General features: G+C 38.6%; 1 protein-coding gene across 1 annotated transcript in view; it reads right to left on the bottom strand.

Annotated features, from left to right (window-relative positions):
* Positions 1 to 24,219, bottom strand: part of ryr3 (ryanodine receptor 3) — a 112,173-nt gene that overhangs the window by 65,753 nt on the left and 22,201 nt on the right. Inside the window, exons 4-16 of the mRNA XM_026143503.2 lie at positions 18,396 to 18,470; positions 16,375 to 16,453; positions 15,900 to 16,012; positions 13,374 to 13,473; positions 12,724 to 12,817; positions 11,957 to 12,031; positions 9,828 to 9,984; positions 7,310 to 7,474; positions 4,822 to 4,943; positions 4,529 to 4,709; positions 4,076 to 4,211; positions 1,284 to 1,379; positions 35 to 153 (exon numbers count right to left, since the gene is read on the bottom strand). Of these exons, the coding sequence (XP_025999288.2) occupies positions 35 to 153; positions 1,284 to 1,379; positions 4,076 to 4,211; positions 4,529 to 4,709; positions 4,822 to 4,943; positions 7,310 to 7,474; positions 9,828 to 9,984; positions 11,957 to 12,031; positions 12,724 to 12,817; positions 13,374 to 13,473; positions 15,900 to 16,012; positions 16,375 to 16,453; positions 18,396 to 18,470 (1,512 nt within the window). The remainder of the gene's footprint in view (positions 1 to 34; positions 154 to 1,283; positions 1,380 to 4,075; positions 4,212 to 4,528; positions 4,710 to 4,821; positions 4,944 to 7,309; positions 7,475 to 9,827; positions 9,985 to 11,956; positions 12,032 to 12,723; positions 12,818 to 13,373; positions 13,474 to 15,899; positions 16,013 to 16,374; positions 16,454 to 18,395; positions 18,471 to 24,219) is intronic.

Raw genomic sequence — 24,219 nt, forward strand, 5'->3', positions numbered from 1 at the left:
CTTGTACCTTTTCTAGTCTAATATTTCTGCTTACCTTGTGGTTGCGTCCATGCTTGTAGAGCAGAGAGACGATGGATTTAATGTGACCTTTCTGGATAATGTTCAGAGCTTCTGGGCTTTCTACCAAGATACAGTGGAGGACTTCCAGAATACCTATAGAGTTACACAAAATGTTTGTCATTTAACAAAAGAAACATTTAGACCACATCCCAACATTGATAGCTAGGGATGGGTACCAGTATCTGACACAAACTGTAGTAACCAGACCGAAAAGCAGTGCACATTTCAGTGCTTTATTTCGGTGCTTTTTTTTTCTCTGAGATGTCATACACTTTGGATTCTAGCCAATCATTTTACCTTTCCGAGGATAGTAGGCGGGTCCAGGTACGTACGTTCTTTTAGAGCAGAGCTACAGATTAAAAACGCCCAAGGCGAAGCGGTCAAAAGTCTGGCTGTACTTCACAGCAAAAGATGCAAACCCAGCAGCAACAAGTGCTTTAAGGTGATACTGTGCAAAGGAGGTAACACCTCGAATCTGATGAAACACCTGGCGACGCATAGCGTTTTTTTAAAAGCCTAGAAATGCGCCGTATTTGATAGCTTGCTGCAAGACCTCACACCCTGCACATCTACTGCGGGTGTGGTGCCTGTTATCGGACCAGGAGTTAGCAACATGAACCCGAAGAGGAGAGTCCTGGCCCCTAGCCCTGCCAGTGTAGCAGAAATGATGACGGATGATGATGCAGCAGCAGCAGTTCTTCTCTGCGTGAGTAGCTTAATGTTGTTCGTGTGTAATTGACGTTTAGTAGGCTAACCACGTTATTACATTAATGCATGTAAGGTGAACTAGCAAACACCGTCGTAGTTACATGCGGCTGTCTTCTTGTTTGATGGCAGATACTCCCTTCACCCTGGCCAAAAATGCCCAAAGAAAAAGTGGAAAACAGCTGAGAGGTTTTAGGACAAAGTTTGTGTTTTTCCATTGTTTAAGCACTGCTTCCAGCCAAGAGTGATACCATATATGCCCTATAGCTGCAGAGAAGACCAACATTGTTATCTTTTTACAAAAAAACCAGCTAAACATGAGAGGTTTTTGGACAAAGTTTGTGTTCTTCATTCTTTAAGCACCGGTTCGAGCACCGTTTGAGCACCAGCACCGTTTCAAAAGTACCGGTTTGGCACCGGTAATAGCACATTTTTGTCCTTTGCGCCTATCAAAAATCTTTAATCGTTTTAGTTTTTTTCCTCTCCTCAATTTTTCCACTGAAAGTTTCTCATCATACCTGATGAAGACTCCAGTCTTTCCAGTTTGCTGACCAACCAGTCCAATTTTCGAGAAAACTGGGTACAGTTGTTCCGGTTTCCACGAATCAGTGCAGCTTAACAAACAACAAAGATTTCAAAAATAAAATATTAATATTATAAAAGTGCATTCCAGCAGCAGAATATCAGGTGAGTGGATACTGCAAACAATTTGACTTTGACTAATGAATAAGCGTCAGGTTTTCCTGATATGACATATGTGCATATGAAAACTCATTAAATCTGAATAGAAAATACATGAGAAAAATTGTAAAGGCACTATTAAACCAAGACCTCTATCCCCCATAAAAAGTTGAGGTGTATTCTCTTGTACCATCCTCTACACCGGTGGGTGACATTAAGAAGCCTCTTTATCAATATACTGTCTCATTTCTCACCATTTAGATTCTGGGACAGCAGACGGATAATGTCTGTGAAACACTTTAACAGCACTCTGTGCCGAAGGAATACTGATGGGTGTCTAATCTCCTTTAATTCTGCGCTCTCAGCCAAGCTATAGTTCAAAATGAACACATGGCTAGATCCACAGTTTGAGTCAAGGGCAAGGATATTCACTGTGACTGATGTGAATGTAAAATTCAAAGGTCAAAGACAGGCAGGAGAACCTGGGGCTGCACAGACTACAGGCTTTAAACCATGGTTACATAATCATACAGTGTATTGAGATATACTGTAATATTGCTAAGGCTTTAATGAAGACATCAATTTAAAGTGAAACGATTTGTCCCACTGAGTCCAAGAACAATTTTATCTCATTAAAGAAATAAATAACAAACAAGGAAAAAAGTAGATTGTTCAGTCAGAAAATAAATGTGACAAAGCAGCCATATTTATTTTATTAATGTGTTTATCCATTTTAATATTATTCAGTTTTTGCACACAGGACATTAGAATGTGTGCCTCCTTCAAGACATCTGGAGAGCTAATCACGAAGACTGCTTCAAGAGTAGAAGGCTGTGTTAAAGAATAAAAGCGGTCACACCAAATATTGCATTTCAAGCTCATTAGAATTGCACAAACTCTGTTTTTCCCCTAAATAATGTATTTCCACATATTTTTAGACATGTTTCAATAAGCTGCTATACCCATTTCCTAGCAAAATATAAAAAAGAGGAGTGAATCAAGAAATGTGCATAATTACTGTACATCTTGCATCTTGTGTATTATAAATACCCACTAAAGTCTAGAATAATGCAAACCAGCCAATTAGAACATCGTTATTTCAGATGTTAGACTTACATCTGCATTTTGGAATGTAGCTTGGTGTAGACACACAGTAGAGGAGGTTGCACATCTATAACTCTAGGAAAACTGGGCAAACTTTACCTGCTTAAGTTGAGTAATGTCTCCACACTAGTAAAAATCTCTACAACAGGTGGCCATTGTAAATAGTGGTGGGATGTTTTTATGTTTATCTTTAATACACCGCCTGACTTAACTTCTGGGGATCGTGACTTTTTAGGGCTTCCAGCCAGGATATCTGGGTAGCAGAAATGCATGCTAATTTAGCCTCAAATAAGCTAATTAAATTGACATTTTCATCAGATTACAGCTGATGACATGTAGACTTAATTTTTGCAAATGAAATCCCTCTCTTCATACGAGTTTGTAAAGATCATCAATAGTATAATACAGTGAGGCTCATGGAAAATTCCTGCTTGGGGTGATATTGATGTCCATAATCTCATCATTTAACAAGCACACTGCCTACTTGGACAGATAACAGACCAATAAGAGAGAGAAGGTCAGAACAAACAAGGCCCCGACACAATTCATCATGCAAAATCTGCTACGCCATCCTGCCTTCTGCATCCTTGAGGGTGACCTCTCTGTGGGGATGGCTAGAGTGTACTCAGAGGAGTGTATTTGTGGGTTTTGAGCACGTGTGTTTGTGTGTAATGTGAGGAAGTACATGTAGGGGAGGTGGTGATGATTACAAAGGCAGTCAAGGTGAGCCAAGTGGAAGCGGTTGATGGGAAAACTCCAATGACAGGAAAACAAAGTACCCAAGAGAAAGCGGTCTGAAATAAAACTTTTCAGGGTCAGAGCTTTAGCATTCATGGCTCAGTGTGAGGCCCCGAGAGAATCAGATAATGCCAACACCTGCGATGGCTGGCATTTTGTTAACGATGCCATTTTGCCTTCAAATATTCAGCTCGATGCTCTATGATTATATCTACACTGCTTTCAAAACACTCGTGACCTAGATGAAAGCGAAGGCAGACAGTAAGACTGCAGGAGGCACTGCGTTTACATCTAAATGTCATGTAAGTGCTGTGACCAGCTTTGAACTGCAAATGTTGAACAAAGGAAGGAAGGAAGGAAGGAAGGAAGGAAGGAAGGAAGGAAGGAAGGAAAAGAATGACATTAAGTGTCAATTAAATGATGCGACCAGCTGCTAACTCCAGATGTGGAGTGAGAATGTGAACAACAAAAAAAGTGAGGAAGTGAAGACAGAAGGGAGTAGAAAAAAGATAAAATAAAGAAGGTGGGAAGCGAAGGAAAGGAAGGAAAGAAATGAGGCATTAAGGATGATCTAAAAGCTACAATATGGAATACAGGAAATAAGGGGTGGGGGGTTAGTGAGATGAGAAACATAGAAGAGAAGGCAAATTCAGTCAATGAAGACACTGAAGGAAGATAAATACTACACGTCTACCCTGAACCAACAGCTGACAGTGTTTTTAAAAAAAAAAGAAGAAAAAAACAAACGATGTGGATATTTCATGTGATCCATCACTCAACTGTTTACCTAAGAGTTCATAAAGCAGGTTGAGAATGTCCTTCCACGCTGCGCCAGCTTCCTCCCCAGCCACCTCCCCGAAGTGGGCTGCACTGTCGTACAGGTTCATTCGATCAATGCATTTGGACAGAAGACTCAGCATACCCTGAGAAAAATAAAAGATATACACATAATTATTGTGTATTCTTTTACAAGAATTGATAATAACTGAATAGCAAGGAGTTAAACAAATACAGATGATGAAAGATTAATAGGGACTCATTAAAATACATTAAATTTATGTAACCAAAGTCGAAACATACATTCATTTAAGAACCTAAGGTTTTAACCACTTTTTCCCCCCACACACACACACACAAAAAAAAAAAAAACACTTCCTGCATAGCATCATCTAAATGAGAAACATCAGTGTATGAGAGGTTTTCTTTTTGCATAGAAATTAATCACACCACCCACTCTCACCTCCTCTTTGAAGAGGTCCTGACGTTTGATGAGTGAACGGAGAAGACACTGCTTCTCTTCATGCTCCAGCTCAGAATCGGGCTGCTTAAAGTACTCAATCAAATCATTCAGTGTCTGTAGCACCTCTTCAACGTAACCGGCCACTGCTGTAGACTCTCCTGCTGCAATGCTGTCCAAAGCTCTGGGAGGAAAAAAAGGCAGAAAAGACAGAGAGGGTGGATCAATGTGTAACATTTTACAAAAATTTAGTGTGGAGTTTTTGCTAGAAGCAAAGAGGACCCTCCTAGAATTACTTGATGAAGTTGGTAAAGAGGAACGTGGTGTTACGGATGATGCGTGCAGCCCGAGACTCCTCATGTTGACAGCGCTGGAGGATGAGCCCGTCATCCATGTGGCCCTCAGAATGTAGGCAGGCCTAGCAGGACAAACACAGATGTGAATATTAATTTTTTAAACTAGGATGCAACAAGATGCCAGTAACCTGCTGGAAACTTCTGTCCTGTCAGACTTTTGAAAACTAATCTGTGTAATATCTCAAATATTCTAAAATAAAACCTAAAATAAACAGGTGTAAGAACGAAAAGCATATATGTAATCACTTTTTGTGATGTGCCAGTCTTCTATGGCTAGTGAGTTTACAACACCGATGCTCAGTGAAATCTGACTTACTGTAATCAAGCAGCCTAATTAAAAAAGACAGGGGGGGTGGGGGGAGGATTTAAGTGTAAACCCACCACCCGTCACCTCCAACACGTCTGGTGGTTTGGCATGCGGCCAAGGCTGCAAGGTCTGCCTGGCGCCAGCACGACGTGGTATTTGATGTCCCTGGACAAACGCCCGGCGATGAGCAGTGTTTATATGCCACCCTAATCTTTCTGTCTCACCCAAAACTAACTGTCACCCTCCACGTGGCCAATTATCACGTTTAAATGGGTTTCAGCCTCATGTGCACTCTCTGTGTGTCTGCAGAAAAGATGGGAGTGGAGTGTGGGTGACCACATCTGATGTATCCAAGGCTAACATTTTTAATGCATGCTCAATCATCCAGGTAAGGAAATCCCAAAAAAGATGATTCTGTTCATCTGGATGTCGTGTTTTCTATTTTGTCACTCATTCATATGACTTCTTCAGTCTCAGCTGACTGCAGGTTTCCCCAACCTTATAAACAGTACATTTGCATAATGATTGACACTAGCACCATTGACTAACAATGGGCTGTGGGGTCAGTTTCATGATCATAAATATGCATATTGTCATGACCAGTCACAGAGAGTTGGGGAATGGCTCCAATCACAACACTGTAAGATGGTGAAAGATGTGTCCTCCTCGATGGCCTCCTTGACTCACCGCTCAAACCAGCGTTCCTCTCTGTCCAGGATGTGTACCTGCTCATCATTGAAAGAGTCCACTGGCCTATAGGTGTAAATAGACTGCGGATTCCTAGCCTGATCAGTTAGCTCTTCTGGGTTGTGTCATCCGCAAACATTGTTTTCAGTTCCAAAAGAAAAACATTTGACCTGAGTTGGTTGGGTGTTTGGAAGGCCAGCCATATAGCCCACTGCTCTGACTGTGTGTTATTTGCGTATGCACTCATTGGCTTCGAGGAATGGCAGGCATTTATGGTCATGTTGTAAACAGATGGCAGCTATATATGTTGCATATTTGTATCACTACAGTATGTGCTGTGCAATAAATTATTCGTAATTATTCCTGGAGCAGTTGTTTACTCATGCTAACCATAAAAAAGAAAGAAAAACAACAACCCCAAAATAGGTGCTTATCCAACCATGCAAAGTGGACAACTGCAACAAACCCAGAGTTTTACTGTCTGTGAGTTACTTCCTAATTTCTCTGTGTAGGTTCTCAGTCATCCACATCATGGTAGTCTGAGGAGCTTAAAAAAAGAAGTTGTTGTACTTTGTGAAGTCCAGTCCCCTTCTTTTCTGCTTAATTTGCACCATTGGAGTAAAGTATCGACTGGCTTATATATTATTAGTTGGAGCAGATGAAGGGGTCAGTAGCAGAAGTGCTCTGCTCAAGAACTTCATTATACTACCTTGATTACTTTAGTGTACAATATGCTGAGATGGAGTATTTTTTCCAATAAAGTCATTTTAGCATAAACACACAGGAAACCTGGGGCCGGTCAGCAGTACTTCTTTTGTTTATTGGTCATGTAAAATATAATCAAGTGACTAACGACAGTACAGTGCGCTGTGCATATGGAAGTTGAAGAGAATTTGGTGCAAACTTATTAAAAGTTTGTCCTTGACCAATAAAAAACAGATTACCTGGCTATTTTCATAGCAGTTATTTTGACATTCAGCATGAAGAGAGATGTAATAATTAATATTTGTTATGGTCATGTTCAATTCAGGTGGGCATAGCTGCTGGTGTTGCACTTAATGGAATGGGACCATAATTACCTGTATCTTAAATATACACTGTAATTATACCCTATGAAGGGTCTGAATAAGTGTGAAGAAGATCTATTCAGCTTCTAATTTGATTCATCTAAATAAACATAAACAACGTGTATTTTATGTATTGTTTTGCTGTGACAGTCCTGCAGGGACAGAGCCCTGGTCAATTTATTTTCATCAAACAGGCAAAATTAAACTGTTCATTGAATGGTCCCATCTACATCCCAGCTACATTAGTAAAAGTTACTGCAAAGTCTATTGATGCATACTCAATCATCTAGGTAAGAAAATCCCAGAAGGCTGATTTTATTCAAGTCCAAATCCAAGTTTTAAAAGAAAGAAAAAAAAATGCATTTACCCTTCTTTTTAGGGGACCAAGACGAGATGATTTGGCATCTGGCGCCTGGTAGGACAGCCACAGTCCTGTTGCCACATGCATGATGAAGCACACAGAGTCTCCGTACTTGATCTCTGGCACGCCCATGCCATCAATGTCCCTCTTTGGGCCAGTATCTCCCTTTTCCTGTAGCAGGAACATACACAGATTAGCAAAGAGACTCAGACAGAAATAAAATCACTCACACACACACACACACACACACTCACGGGCATGCATATATATAAGCCTGGAAATGTGACAAATGAAGATGTATTGTGATTAGATGGTAATCAGAGATGCCGATTGCGGAGAATGCATTCATTGGCCTGCCAGGAGGTTGCTGCCGGCCTCATTAGCTCTGCTACATTTCTGGCACAGCAGAGATGGAGCGATGCCACTGATTGCAGTCGACAGCAAGTAGCGAGAAACATATTAAAGCCAATGTTCAACATGGCGAAGCTTTGACCTTTCCAGATACAGGAAATAGCAGGCGCAGGGGGTGTGGATAAGGGATGGAGAATAAGAGGGTTATTAAACAATCTATATTCTTCTAAAGAAACATGAGTTCTAAGTAAGAGCAATGTTTTGCTGCATTGCCAGGAGTACGATAGAAAAAGACTTTGAAGTGATGCGAGTCAGAGGGATTTTTACACTGCATCCACTGGGGATAAAGGGATATCCATGGGAACAAATGGAGCTCTGTGAAGGTGACTCAGTGTGCACTTTATGTGGTTGTAGCGATTTTAACAAAGGATAATAATTTTGGATTGTTCACATATAAAAACAGTAAATCCCCCCCCCAAAAAAAAGGCTGGATCTCTTCAGGTAAGGGAGGTTCAGCACAAAAATACATCTAAATTTAGTCTTTTCTCCTATTGGGTGTGGTTAAAAAAAAAAAAAAAAATCACAGCTCAACAGAAAGAAAAAATACACAACCTGTAGTTTTATCACACTCCAGTGCTACCTTCTACTGCACAACTTACACAACAGTGTGTACCAAATTCATGGGAATAAATAAAAGACTTTCCATTACTGTTTCAAGTAAACCGTGTGCTCCTCTCTCGTGGTAATATCCAGCGTCAAGTCATTATTTTTGGACTACATGCTATCAAATGAGAGCCGCACAAACCCTCAGAGTTCAACAGAGTGAGAGTGGGAGAAAAATGGATGTGCAACTGCAGGAAAGAAATGACTAAAGGCAAATAAGAGATTACAAAGTATGTATCTAAAAGAAAAACACTATCAGTGCATCATAATTATTTTTAATATTGCAGCGGTGAGGGTGAATTTATTTTTTCTCCCTAATTGAAAACAGCTACAGTATATGCAAACCAGCTGCAATTGCACATGGACAACATGACTGCCTGCTCCAACGTTTACAGTGTTGTCAACTCAGCAGCTATGAAAAGGTTATTTTATAGTGGAATGGCATGAGCTCATTAAGGGCTTACAGACTCGCTTTGGGAGTTGTTGATGAAGTAGTCAGGGTGAGATATTTTGAGTCCTCTTTTAATGAGGTTAGTTAACTAACAACATTTATTTACATCAACCCCCCAGAACGGCTTCCAGATCTTGTAACTGCCTTGCTCAAAGCGCACATAAGAGTTAGCTTTAAAACAGATAGTATACAGTGTTGTGAAAAAGTATTTGCCCCCTTCCTGATTTTGCATATTTGTGATACTTTAAAGTTTCCGATCATCAAGGAAATTTAAATATTAGACAAAGATAACCAGAGTAAATACAAACGAGAGTTTTTAAATTATGATTTTATTACTTAAGGTAGTTATTCAAACCTACGTGGCCCTATGTTAAATAAAAAAATAAAATAAAAAAATTGTTCCCTAAACTTTTTGCACATCAAGATGTTTTTGTACAGTCGCTTTCTTATTTCTGAATCATAAGAATCACCTTAATAGAGGCAAGTGAGGCCTGCAGTTCATTAGATGTTATTTTGGGCTCTTGTGTAACCTCCTGGATGAGTCGTTGATGAGCTCTTGGATTAATTTTGGTAGGCGGGCCACTCCTGGCAAGGTTGTTCTAAGTTTTATCCATTTGTGGATAATGCCTCTCTAGCCATGGTTCGCTGGAGTCCCAAAGCCTTAGAAATGGCTTTGAAACCCCTTCTAGACTGATAGATGTCAGTGACTTAGTTTCTTAGTTTCTTTAGATTGTGACAGGATGTGTTGCATTTTCAGATCTTTAACTCTACTTCGCTTTGTGAGTCTGTTTAAGTGATTTCTTGAATCAACAGGTCTGATAGGGAAATTAAACTTTGCTTTCTACAAAACAAAACCAAAAAAAAGTAGTTAATCACATTTAATTTGAGATTTAACAAAGGGTGCAATTACTATTTCGTACAGAGCCAGATATATTTTGATAGCTTTTTTTCCACATTTAAGTGTGAGAAAGACACAAAAAAAATACTAAATCAGGAAGGGAGAAAATAATTTACAGTGTTGTGAAAAAGTATGTTTATACAGGCAAACAGAGCACTGACCTTGGAGGCCCTAAAGCAGAAAGCAGTGGCCGTGGTGTCAGACTTCACTCTGTCCTGCAGAACCAGTCCACGGTCTTCAGTCAGAGCAAGATAATGGCCAGTAGAGAGATGGCGTAGTCGGAAGGGCTGGCCCCACCGGATGTGGCTACCACTCCAGCTAAACACAGAGAACTGGTGTCACAAGCTTTGAGTGCAACATTGCCCTGAAATTTCTAGACTTGGTCATCTGTGATTGTTTTCACAGCATAAGGAGAGTCAGGCTTGGAAAATGCTTTTTCTCACATGCAGCACACGTCAGGAGATGGACTGTTTGCATTAGGTGAAGCTTGCTGAATATAGCCTCCAGGCTAGTAGTGAATTCACCCACCCACATGTGTTCATTCTCACATCCACCTCCATTGAGTAATCGCTAGAAAAAAAAAAACTTTCTCAGCATTTTCTATTTTTTCCCCACCATGGAACCAACGGGGGGTTGATTTGATTCTTTTGTTGCAATAACAGGTAACAGGTACTCTAAATTGAGACTGTCGACATAATTTAATATTTGAAAAGAAGTTTTTAAATTATTTTTGCCAGGTTTTCTTTACAGAAAAAACAAAACAAAACACGTTATATTAACACAGACTCTGCAGGCACAATATTTAGATCTAAGTGCTCTAGACAACTGAGTTATTTGCGTAAATTGCCCAAACTATTCTGAAAATACAAAGCTGACTTCATTCTAGGAAATGAATATCGCACCAGTAATGTAGGATTTACCATATTTCCCTTCTTCCTATTTAAAAGAATGTTCAAATGCATGTAAAAAACAACCTTGAATTGCACTACCAACTAAAATGATTTCACATATCAACTTCAGAGCAGCTCCAGTTTCTCTCTACAGATGATGCAATTTGGGAAACATTGTTCACAATTCTCCCTTAAGTCAAAAGTAGAGACATGAGCCTTAATAGTCGCACCTGTGGCACTTTGAAAGTGTACTGAGTCTGACAGGAATTCCCAGTGAGAGCTGGCAGCCGATGTAACTGGTGAAAAATTGCGTGGGTGGCCAGTTAAAGGAAAATGTGAGAGAAAGGGGGACGGTGATAGAAGAGAGGTAGTTCAAAGCGGGTGGTAAACAGAGCCTCGAATTCTGGAAACTCTGCCAGTTAATTGGTACTGACAGCTCGGAGAAGAGATAGATGAAGTTTATATATAACCTGGGAACCTATAGCCTCCCACAATTTCTTTGTATTTTGTTAAATAAAGGGAAATATTTGTAGTCATTTATTGAAACCTAAGGAAACCTCAATAGGAATATAGTATATAATGGAGAAACAGAGTTTGCACTACACTGATGTCCTCCCCCCCCCCCGCTCAAGATGATCCCACACTGCTTCAAAAATGTTAAGATCTAGGCTCAGGGGAGGCCAATCCATGTGTGTTTGTGCGTCTTTAATCCAGGTATGCTTTTCCTACATTGACAGTGTGTTTGGCATTACAGTCATGCTGAAAAGCTGCCAATCCAATGCTTTCCAGATGGTACTGTACATTTCTGCATTCATAATTCCATTAATTTTGACAAGATCCCCAAAACAACTGGCTGAAATGCAAACTCTAAACCATGACCAAACCTCCGCTATGGCTACACATGGCTGTAGAGACACACTTTGTGCCTCTCTCCTGACCATAACTGATGACAAATTGAACTAAAAATTCAAAATTTGGAATAATCACCCCTTAAGACATTCTGTTACTGATTGTTATTCTAATTATTGTGTAATTTGGCAAAGTAATTTCTCCCCATTTCCATCATTAAGAATGGCTTTGTGACAGCTGCCTTTCCACTGAGACCATTTGTGAAGAACCGTTAGTGAACAGTAGAAGGATTAACTGAACGGCCGTATTGATTTTAAGTCCTGTGTCCCCTGTTTGTGTCCAGTTACTTAAGGACATAACTTTCAGATACTGTTTATTTACTGTAGGTAATTTTTTTAGGCCGACCACTTCTCACCTCATCCAGTTTAGATAATAATATGTAATTTTTTCATGTTCTTTTATATCCCACTCAAATAAAACAATCCCTTTGTGTAATTTCTGAGATAAACATATATTATTTATTTTATTTGTGTTTTTGAGTCAGATGTTACCTGATCCTCAGTGGCTCCACTCTCCACAGTGAACGGGCCCTTGATGCTCCCTTGCCAGCCTCATAGTTAACTATCCTAAAAGCAGAAGAAATAAATGTGGGCCTCAGTTAAGTAATTTAAGTGACAGAAACAACATGAACAGTCCAACATGGTATGCTTCTGTTAAAGCTAAAAACACCCTCTGTGAACTGGATCCCGAGGGAAATCTGGCTCCAGATTAATTTGTTTTTGGAGACATTTTGATGTTCTCAAGAAAAATATCACAGTGTCTCCATATATATGATTATTCCTGCTTAAACCTTACTGTGCAGGTCAGAAAACAAGAGATTCTTATATTTTATGATAGTGACTCAGGAGGGAGAAAAAAAAACTGTTGGGTTGAAGGCTATTTCAGTGCTTCTCAATAAATAACAGCCTTGTAACCCTTCACACAGGATTACAACAGAAAGAGTTTGGATTGAAAAAGAAAAAAAGAAAAAAAAAAAAAGAGGCCTCAGGTGAATTTTCGTCAAAAGAACAAACACAAAAAAGTGGATTGAAAAGTAAATTTTGAACTCCTCCTATAACTTTAACATATGTGGTAAGTGTAAACGTTTGCAGTATTTCCTCACAGTTTAAGACAAAAAACCAAAAACTTTTTTTCAGTTTTAAAAGTGAAGCTTAAAAGTGACAACATTTTTTTAGTTTATTATTAATCATCCTCAAAACTATTTTCCCCAATGGTTAGTTTGAAAGATTTTATTAATTTAATTAATTAAATTACTAACCTCTGCTCCTCTTCACTCTTGTCTGCTCCAGGGATGGTCAGGCTCTCATCATGCCCATGACAGAGACGCATCACATGTCCACCAATTAAAAAACCTAAAAGGCAAAAAAAAAAAGTTCCATTTATTCATGAAAAAGAAATCATTTATTCTAATATATGGCTGCTTTGTTTTTCAAACACCATCAGTACATTAAAATGATGACAGGAAATAATAAATTTTTAAATTATAAAAAGGTGAACTTTCTTTGAAACATTAACTTAAAATTGTGAGTTTAAATTAAACAGATTTTTTTATTTAGACACACACACACACACACACACACACACACACACACACACACACACACACACACACACACACTTGTGTTTTCACATCCTTGTGGGGACATCTAATTGACATAATGCTTTCCTTAGCTGCTTACCCTAACATTAAGCATCAAAAATGAATGTCTAAACCTAACCCTAACCTAATTGTAACCCTGACACTAAAAAAAAAAAATCACATTTTGAGTCTCAGAAATGTCTTCAAACTTGTGGAGACGGGGATTTTGTCCCCATAAGGGCCTGTTGGTCCCCACAAGTATAGTAAACTTCCAATTTTTGGTCCCCACAAAGATATGTTAACATGGTTGTTGGGGTTTTTAAGCTTACCTACTGCCATGTTACTTGATGAGCAGGTAGGCTGGACATTCCACAGGGTCTGCATGAAGGAGGCATCCACGTGAAAGTTGCCATTGGAAATAGAGAGATGCTGGAAAAGAGAAGCACAGTTATGTGGGGAACAGTTGACCTTGAGTTAACCAGCTGTGTTAGCAGCAGGAAAACAGGGACATACAACACAATTTAGCAACAGTGCACAGACGAGGAAGATGTCCAAGCGCCTGGAGTTGAAAAGAGATTAAAACATGTCGTCCTTCTCATGAGAAGGACGACATGTTTTAATCTCTTTTATCACTGCAGGCCAAAGGCACTGCTCCATGTAACATGCCCAGATAATGCAATAATTCCTTTGAGATTAAAAATTAAGAAAGAAAGAAAAAATAAATACATTTGAAAAACACCTACTCCTGGTAGGTTGCATTCAGATGAAAGTGAAGAGTCGATATGAGTTTAGCTTTAAGCTACACCCAAGTAAGCATTGATGCAAGGATTTCTAACACATACAATACAGGCAAAAGGGTTTAGCAGCTGCCAATGCTCACACCCTAGAACACCATTAGGAAGTCCTTTAATTGTTCCAAAATATATTCTACAACATGAAAACAAGTCTTTACGAAATTCCCCTGAAAACATCATACTATCATACGATAATATGAGCACCAATTGAGTTTTCTTTCATTTGCCTGTATTTGTCCTAGCATGTCATTTAAAAATGTCTTAATCTGTAACAGTAGACATGCCAAGTCAAAACATCTATGCACTGTCTCTCTCAAAAACAATTTTTATCATCCTCACATTTATCCAACAAAATCACCCTGACTTGATAAAAAGACATAAATGCCCCTGTCCTAAATGACAGCAATACATTCACTGTGATGTAATGAATGACAGTAATAATGCAGTGATTGCTTTTGCATTTCTGAGGTGTCCCATTCTTCAATACCTGAATTTCCGACAAGCTACTGCAGGTACAGGCTTTACAGTATCTTTGGCAGATTTGCTTTAATTGCATATTTTCCTCCCCGAAGGACTGGTATGGCCACTAGAAGAGAGTGCAAGTCACTTTCCCATGCCAGGCACGTCAATGTCCCTCACTTTTGCCATTTCTCGCGCTGCCTCTTCCTCTGTTTCTCCTCAAATCCCCCTCTCCTCTCTTTTCCATGTAAGTTAATTGAGGTCAGGTGTATAGCTCTGCATAGTGGAGACAGCATTAACTCAAAGCTCATCAGTCAGGCGTATGAGTTTCATAAAAAACATTATTAAAAAGGACCTGCATGGGGGTGGAGGGGGCATGGGAGGGGATTCACAAGTAATCGGATTTCTAGTTCAGATAGCAAACGAAGGTTTTTTGAGTTTCCCTCCTGAATTGCCTTGTCACTCCAAAGTTGGTGGGAGTGAGACCGATATCAGGGTTATCCGAGTGCTACGAAACTTTCCAAAGTACCTTTTCAGGCAGACGGTGAACCAAAGCAGATAACTCCAGCTATGTGGGGCAAATAATCTTCAAAACAGAACCACTCTTCTTTGCATACGGCGCATTTGGTCTTTCGAGTTTAGAGGAAGACAAATCACCTCAGATATAAAAAAAAAAAAAAAGAATAATAAAAAATAAATAAATACCTGGCAGTAAAATAAGAAAGCTTCCAAAACAACAGCAGAAAATATCTGAACTAGGTGAGATTTGACAAGCAAACCACACAAAAGAAAGCGAGAGATTATACACAGAGTATCGGGAACACAAGAGTGACTGATGTAATCTGACTGTTTGAAGAACAGTACACATTCACGAGAGAAATCTGGAGTAAAGATGAAGGAAGAGCATCTGATTTAATGAAAACTGCTACAATTAATCTGTCATCATGTTTAAAAGCTGCATCCTCATTTTTAGTGGGTGGATAAATGATGTCCTTAAGTACTTTGGTGAACTACAGTGTTTTTATAATGAAAGTTACCAGAAGAGTAAATTATGTTGTTTTCTTTTCTGCAAGCTGGTAAATGTTGCTTTGATTTAGCAAGCTGCAAATAAAATATAGGCCATGTGCTTGTATATTAATGCATCGTATTTATGGCTTCCTGTGATGCTAAATAACTTCCATATCATCACAAGAAGAGGTAGTTTTGCCTAAATTATTGATAAGGTTCAGTCAAGCTACTCCTACAGTTTTACAGGTGGATAAAGTTTAACTGGATTGCAATGTCAGAATTCAATTAAAAAAAAAAAAATCATCTCTTATCCAAAACAATGAAACAGAGTCTTGGAGATAAAACTACACAGCTTGTTTGCTTGTGACACTAGGACAAAACTAAGGAAATTTACATTTGGTGGATTATTTCTTTGTTGTAATAATGCTTCTTGGTAATGAATCCTATATGACTGGAAAAACTGTTTATTTCCCCTCAAATGGTCATCATTTGTGGCAGAGGGGTCATTTGGTTTATCATGCATACATTAATCTCAGTCACAGGTGCGCTTCTAATGCCTTCTGCTCTTGTGAAGCTCTTTTAGATGTGACTTACTAGATATCTCTCCGTCGACACACTGACAAGAATCAGGTCGTCTCCAATGCGGACTTTCTCTCCCTCAGATCTCTGCTTGGATGCAGGGTGAATGGTCCACCAGCAGGACTCTCCTATTGACATAAATACACATAAAAATAATATTCAAATAAGTGGCAACAAGTGGAATATAAAGCTTGGGAAAATCTAGTGAGCAGTGCAGACACATACATGCCCTTTAAAATCCCTCCTGTCTTTGGTTAGATCCTGTAGAAGCAGTGGAACTGTTTCCATATGATAAATGACCTTATGCTTTAGTTCAAATGTCAAATATAGCTGTACTGTGCACACACACACACACACATACACGTGGAGTTTGAGTATTTCTCCCAATAATTCAATCTCAAAGTTAAATCAACCTGAAATGATCACTCCCAAAGGCTGAATTCACCTGAAAGCAGTAAAATCTCTGAAGTGCCTAATAGTCATACCATACCTATTGAATCTTCTTGCAGTCCGACATCAAATGACAGCTTGTCTGTCAGAGACCTTGATGTCTTCAAACAGGTCAAGTACTGGTGAGTGAAAAATGAACTAATGTTAGGTCAAATGAAACACTAAGACTAGCCATAAGAGGAATTCAGCTCATGTTAAAGTGTCTCATTAGAATACAGGGGTGAATTTAGTGTTATATAATTAGTATATTAATCAATTAGTAAGGAATTCATTCATTGATTTTCTGTTTGAAGTTATGATTAAATGCTACTGTGCAAAAGTCTTGAGCCAGGTCTTATTTCTTTCTCTTTTTTTTAATATAAAAATGAGAAAATGGGTGCAAACATACTTGGAGATAAATGATATAAAACCAAAACAGAATTTGTCCAATTCTAATAAGCTTGAAAGTCACCTTTATACTTCAACTTATCCTAAACTCTCTTAGGCAAGCTTTCATGCCTTTTCTTCAAGTAGTCTTCAGAAATTCTTCTAGAAGACGGTCGAAGGACATTCAAAGCTTCTCTTTCGATGTTGGCTGCCTTTTGTTCTGTTCTCCATTAAGATCCCACACTGCTTCAATTATGTTGAGGTCTGAGCTCTGGGGAAGCCAGTCCATGACTGATAGTGTCCATTTTGCATTAGCAGTTAATGCATGCTTTTCCTCCGCTGGCAATGTGTTTGAGATGTTTGTCATGTTGAAAAATGAAGCAGTTGCTAGTAAAGTGTTTTCCAGATGGCACTGGATGGTCGAGCAAAATCTGATGGTGCTTTCTTCGTTCTTAATTTGATCAAATTTGACAAGAACACCCCACTGGATGAAAAGTAACCCCAAACTATGGTAGAGACTCCATCATGTTCTACAAATGGTTGTAGACACTCACTACTGTACTTCTTTTCTGACCTCTTCTAATACATATTAAAACAATACTGTAAAATCCAGAATCGTTGCTCCAAGTGTCGGTGAACAGTATGTGGATTAACTGACAGGTCAGAGCCATATATCAGGTCTCTTGTCAGCTCTTTGTTGATTTTTTTAAAAGGACAGATACATGCAGATCCTGTTCATCTGCTGTAGATTTGTGTTTTGTTTACTCCTGATAAGTTCATCTTCCACTTATCCATATTCCTTAAACTTTTTAAGGACTACACATCATGCAAAGGTACTCCTAAGGCAATACCTCTCTTGGTGACCTTAGTGCAAAAAATACCATTTAATCTCTGCCAAACTGTGTTACTGTTGTTTTTTTTATTTTTGTAGATTTAGCAAAAAAAAAAAAAAGTGTGTTTTTCCAACAGGCCATTAGTAACAACATATGTAAAGATACAATTTAAAATTGGTTCTTTACCAAGTTGTGTTATGTGCAGATGCAAAACTGGTTCATCACTTGAGTTAGGTGGCTTCTTATGTTGAAATCATACTGTAGGTCATTCTTCTGAAAGTATAAGGTTCAAGGACTGGACTGAAAATGGGTGACAAAGCAGCTAAAGTCCAAAGAAAATATTTGAAAGATCTCCAGAAAGCTTTAAGAACTATTGTTCAAGACCACTATAGAAAAAAGACAGTCTTTCTTTTTGGAAATGAAATAAAAAGAAACAAGTGGTGGCTCAAGACTTTTACAAAGAATTGTGTGAATTGCAGATTATGTTTTTCCAACTTCAGTTCAATCAAAAGCAACTGAAGACTTCACAATCACGTCATGGTTCTAATATTTTTAAACACCAGGGCTTTTTCATTAAAGATTCTTTTTAGGTAGATCTAAAAGAAAATCTCCAACATAATAATACATTTACTTTACATATTAATTGGAGTCTTATATACTCATTTTTTGGTTTCTTTCTCATCAAATGGGAACAAATAATATAAAAAAAAGCAACTGTCATCAATAATGTAACAGACTTTGCTTTTCCCACATGAAGACCAATTATGTTAACTCGTGCATACTTGATAAACAGACCCCATGGTGAGTTAGGAAAATCCTTGTCCCTTTTAACTTTCTGTCATTCTTGCACATTAATACTCACCATGCCACTGAAGGAGTGGCGTAGGAGGATGGCGTGACCGTAGAGCAGGGTCCGGTGTCCACCCCCCTGACCCGCCTGCCAGGAAATAAACAGGTAATAGATTATTATCATACCCTAACACGCCTGACCTCTGAACCCTGACAGGTTAGTATCTCCCACTTTACTTCTGCATCAGTTATTAAAGTGCGAGTGGCTTTACGCTCTGTGCGAGCAAAGCATGGGACGTCCTGGATCAAATATCCTTTACTGAAGATCACCATTCCAAGTGCAAGCGGCAAAGAGAAAAAGAGGAACACAAAAAACTCCATTCACAGTCAAACAAACACATAGATAGTATCACACTCAGTAGACAACTTGCTCATTCTTGTGACAAACAAGAATAACTGTGAGGTTTGGTAGCAAAACACCTGAGGAAATGTGAGGAAACAGATGAGCAAAAAAAAAAAAAAAAGAGTGGATCCTTTATCATCATGGTGAATAAAGAAATTGCTTCTTACCTTTTTAATCAACCTCTAGCAGCAGAATAAAAACAAAAAAGAAGATGACCATAAGCAGCAATAACTAAACCAGGTCTGCACAAGCAAGGTTCTGGCATTCATGGAGTCAGCTCACATTTAAATGAATTAATTAAATCAAACTCAAAGATTCATACGTACACGCACGAGAAGGTTCTTGTTAATTTCTAAAGGTCCTGCTTTAATGTAATTAGCAAATTTGGCCTTAAACTGCAAAATGCTAAAACAGTTTAGCTCACACGTGTATTGAAAGTCGTATTATCAGAGCTGTAAACAGACACTTTCTTCTCACCTACAGTACATTTAGAGTATCCACTCGGATTTAACATTTCTTTACAGTTCAAACAATGATTAGGCCCTGCATCCACTCAAGCAATGCATAGAGGTTCCCCTCTAGTCTAGTTGTCAACATTAATTTGTATTTAATGGTAGGTTTACATTCAAATTAACTTAAAGGGAACTCCCAATGGTCCCCTGAATACGACCCTTAGCTAATTCTCATTTGGCTTCAAAGTCTCACCCAGATGGCTTGAATAAGTGAGACGAAAAAGGAAATGGAAGGTTCGATCAAAAGAAAAAGAAAAAAGAAAAAAAAGGGGGGGGGGGGGGGGGGAAGAGTATCCAGCAACAGCTGGGAGGGGATACCGAGAGAGAGCCAGCCTGTATTTCAGGCCTGCTGTCATGCTGACACATCACTGCCAGGAACTGTGACCTTTGGTGTGGTGCCCCTCCTGTGTATAAGCACTGTATCATGAATAGCTAGTACTGTTTTATGAAATTTGCTAGACAGTATTTTGTCTCGCTTACTTTGTCTCGTATTTTGTTGCAAAAGGATAAAGGGTGTGTGTGCTGTATACTTATGGATAATTGTGGTGATTTGAAGTATTTTTCTTCTAGTCAGAGATGGAAATAAAGAGGTAAAAAACTGACAATGAATTGTTCATACTACCATTTATTGTCTCTGAATCTAAAGACTGCCATGCTGTTGCAGTGAGCAACATATTTCATGATTTTGAACTAATGTGGACTCCATGAATTTTTTTGAAATAACTCTATGGAGTAACGCCAACAGTTACTTTCACATCTGCAGATATCACTTCCTGGAAAGTAAAGGTAGCGTGATTTTATCATTTTGGTGTTTTATAGAATTGATGACTAAAACAAGTTTAAGAAATCTTCGGTAAACATTTTTCTTCTCACTCCAATCTAATTTCTGAAAATGGTACAGAATAAAAGTCTAATTCATTCACACAAAATCGCCCGTACTTCTTATAACTATATATAATATAAAAGAAAAGCAGGCCCCCTTAATTCTAACATTTCACTCATCAGGGCATTAAAAAACAAAACAAAACAAACAAACAAATCTGAGCCAAACCGGTTTCAGGTATGAAGCCAAAATGCTAAAGTAATAGGTGAAAAGCAGATCCCATGTTTCAGTATCTTGTAGTAATCAATTTATATATGAGTTTCAGTGTCCTACGTTGTTGTGGACGGACTTTGGCCCCACTTTTCTTTACGATGTTGCTTCAGGTCATTGAGGTTTGTGGGAATGTGTTTATTTGTAGTTTTCTTAACATCAGCATTTCAGTGGGTTTGAGGTCTGGACTTTGCCGCCGTCTTCCTGTGTCATGACCCAATTATAGCCAACCTTTAGCTCTCAAACAGATATTCTCATATTTTACTCTACCAAACCTTTGGTAAACAGAGGACTTCATGGTTGACTTTCTTACTGCTAGGTGCCCAGGTCCTGTGACTGCAAAACAAGCCAAGATCATTACCGCTCCACCGCCATGCCTGACAGTTGGTATGAGGTGTTTTTGCTGTGCATAATGACCGAAAGGACAAGCCAAAGGACAATTTCCCAGACGCCTAGTGGTTTGTTCAGATTCAACTTTGCAAACCTAAAGGGTGCTGCCATGTTTTCATTTCCCCTGGCAACCCCTCTAAACACGGCATACTTGTTCAGTCTTTTTCTAATTGCCACATCATCAACTTTAACATGCTAACTGAGACCTGTAGAGTTTGCACAGTTTGACCTCGGGTTGACTTTGCTGAAATGTCCTTTCCTGGTTATGAGCATATGTTAAAATCCAGACCAGCAAACTATCAGAACTTCTTCTTTTACAGAGCTGGTCAAACTTGCTGAAGATCAGTTAATATGCTGTATTTGATTAGCAGTACCTGGCTGTTACTGCTTCCATAGGAATTAAAAGGGTAAGTAAGCAGGAACTAAGTTCTTTTTGTTTTGTGTTTTTTTAAGAACAGGCTTACATTAAATCCTGTAAAATCTGCCTTTCTGACCAATGACCAGCTTCTGCAACACATACTACAAGGATTTCATTTTCTACCATGCTTACTTTTTTGCTGGACGCTCATCAATTATTGACCAACTATACCTAACCTAATACCTAGAGTAACTAAGATAATCCCCACAAATATATTCTTGCTTGCATTTAAAAATGTGATGTGTACAATTGCCAATACTCATTTACAATTACAAGAATTAATCACTGTCCATTTTTTCCCCAAGGCTTGCTGTAAAGCTTCTGAAGGTTTTATAGCAAACTGTGACTAATGGATCTTCCTAAATGTACAGTTAATGTCTGATCTCATATGGAATGGCCTGAGGATGGGAAAAAGCAAAGTAATCAATTTTCCAAGGAGGAGGGGGAAAAAAAATTCAGCCCAGTTTAATTTGCTAAGTGCCACCTGATACATTGACTTTCATGTACATATTTAATGTGCTGTCCTTCGAATCACTGGATAACATACAGCTTAATTTGCTTTGCATTAACTTAATAAAATCACATTAAATATCATATGCATTGTGAAGTACAATGTTTGACATGTAGTTAATAATAACAATAATAATAATGAAAACATTCATCCAGTAATCTGATACCAAACATTAAAAGTGCACTGAATAATCCTCAACAGCTGTGCATGTGAAGACTCTGAAATCAAAACTGATTTCAAGACATTTCCTCTTGTCAGTACTCTTGAAATCAATTGATGTTAGAGACCAAACCCAGAGAAAACAGAAGCACACCGAGACCACAAAGCGAGTTTCCTGCCAAAATGTGGGTTTTCTAAATTAAACAAATTAATGACCAAGGATACCACTTGTAAGCTAAATTTATGATATCTAGCAGAGATATTTCAAGTTGTAAATCAAGGCTTGAATTTAGTCCATGAAAAAACAAACGGGGATAATAAATGCTTGAGCAAATGATTAGCAGACTTTTAAGCGCTTACACACAAGGTATACAGGCAAAGACATTTTAATCATGAGCACAGTTTGACAGTACCAATGGATGTCTATTTCTAGACTACCATAAGAGCTCTGAGACAAGTTAATCAATTGTCTCTACACTAGTCTGACCACTGATGAGGAAAAAGCCTAATTTACTATCTTGAGGATGTCAATCCCCCCCAAAAAAGTGTCCTTTTAATTCTATTAATTGAAAATTCATTTAAATGTACCACCAGTGGTATAATAATGGTGGTATAAAATATACTACCTGTCTTCTAGCTACATACATGACAAATAAAGCTTTCAAGACAGTCAAGAAATAGACGTTGCTTTAAGTGAAAGCACTTAAAGTTTCAACCATTTAACTGCCAGTAAGTACGTCTGTCATGCACGCTGACAACATGATGGATGAACAAACTGATGGACCTACCCATTTTTCATGGTCAGCGCTCTAATAACACACAAATACAAATAAAAAGAATGTGTTATCGGGATGTATGGCAGTCAATTATACAAAGTTGAGAGCAAAAATTGGGAGAATTATAGTGGTGTGAGGAGGTACAGCGATTTATTAGCCTTGCTACCAGAGAGTTTGTATTCTAGCCAACATCATGTTGTCTTGCCAAACAAGGCCAGCCAACAATGCTGCACTGTTGAGCACAAAACAAATCTGCTACCCAGGCTAATAACAATGCAGTGCTGATTTTCCAGTGAGGGGAACCAAGTGGTTTACAAACTAAGACACTTAGGGAAGCATCTGTGTCAGAGGCCTATGCTGTGCAGAGCAACTAAGCACTTGGGCTATTTTGCATTAGTATTGTAAGCTTTTGTACTCAGCTTGTCTTACAAATAACTGTGATGCCCTGTAGTGGTCGGGTTCCTGTAATTGCCACAGTTGTACTGCACAATGATTCATGCTACCATCGCTTTGTCATCTCTATTCCTACAGTACCAGTGGTCTATCCAAAGTTTTAACTCATAATAATAACTGAATGCGTCACCTGAGGAATGCTTTCTAACTAAGAACAGACCATGTGTACTGAGTAGGAACAGTGACTAAAAAAATACAAACAATTACACAAGCACAACATTTTTTTGTATGTGGGTGTTTGTCCAAATTTAAATACTAGAGCACTGTTTTCTCTTTGTTTTTCCCAGAAGAAATTTAGAGTAAACAAGGGTGTATCAAGCGCTACCCATCGCCTGACCTCGCTTTATTAAATCTATAATGTGTGCTAGAAGTGCTGGGTGATGAGAATAAATGAAACATGAAATGGCTCTCTTAGAGCACAGCAGCATGAGTGAATATGGACATCTGACTGGTTTACAAACCACATCCAGCCCGCTGGAGGGCTTCCGTGCGATCGATGACACCCCCATGGCACTACAGAGAATCTGTCATATCCAATATTACTTACCTGCTCTAATAAACATGTCATGTAAGCTGGTGCAGTGATGGGAGGGAGAGGCTCACACTGTCGTGTAAATCAAGAGAGGATGTGGTGGATGCAGCAGTGCACTCACAGATAATTTCCCCCCTTTCTTTCACCCTCAGTGACCTTTATTTATCTCTTATCAGGAATGTATTACAGAGAATGAAGGGAGACAGGTTCTGCTTAGAATTCAATTACAGTTCTCAGTGTTAAAATAGTTCAGAGCATTGCTAGGTCTGGTCTGGTCTAAATGCTACTGGGATTTGATTGAAGCTACTTATTGATTTTTACCACTGTAACTTTAAAAAGTTAAAAATCTGCTCAAGTTTCAAATATAGACACAGTTACTCAGGAGTTGTCATTAACAAATAAACCTTTTTCAGTTTGGACTGACATTTCAGGCAGCTGTGTTTGATGTCATGGTTAAAGCAAGCTTATTTCCCCCCATTCATACCACTCTGTTCTAAATTATGTTCTCAAAGTTTTACACTTTAAACCTTTCCCATAAGGAACTAAAAGCTGACCAGCTGAAAGAAAAAAAAGCTTCAATCAAAGCAAGCAAAAAAAAAAAATACAAACATACACATTTTAATTCGAACCCCTCAGACACAACCAGACAA

The sequence above is a fragment of the Astatotilapia calliptera genome, chromosome 15, assembly GCF_964374335.1.
Source record: "Astatotilapia calliptera chromosome 15, fAstCal68.1, whole genome shotgun sequence".
In the NCBI taxonomy this organism is placed as follows: domain Eukaryota; kingdom Metazoa; phylum Chordata; class Actinopteri; order Cichliformes; family Cichlidae; genus Astatotilapia; species Astatotilapia calliptera.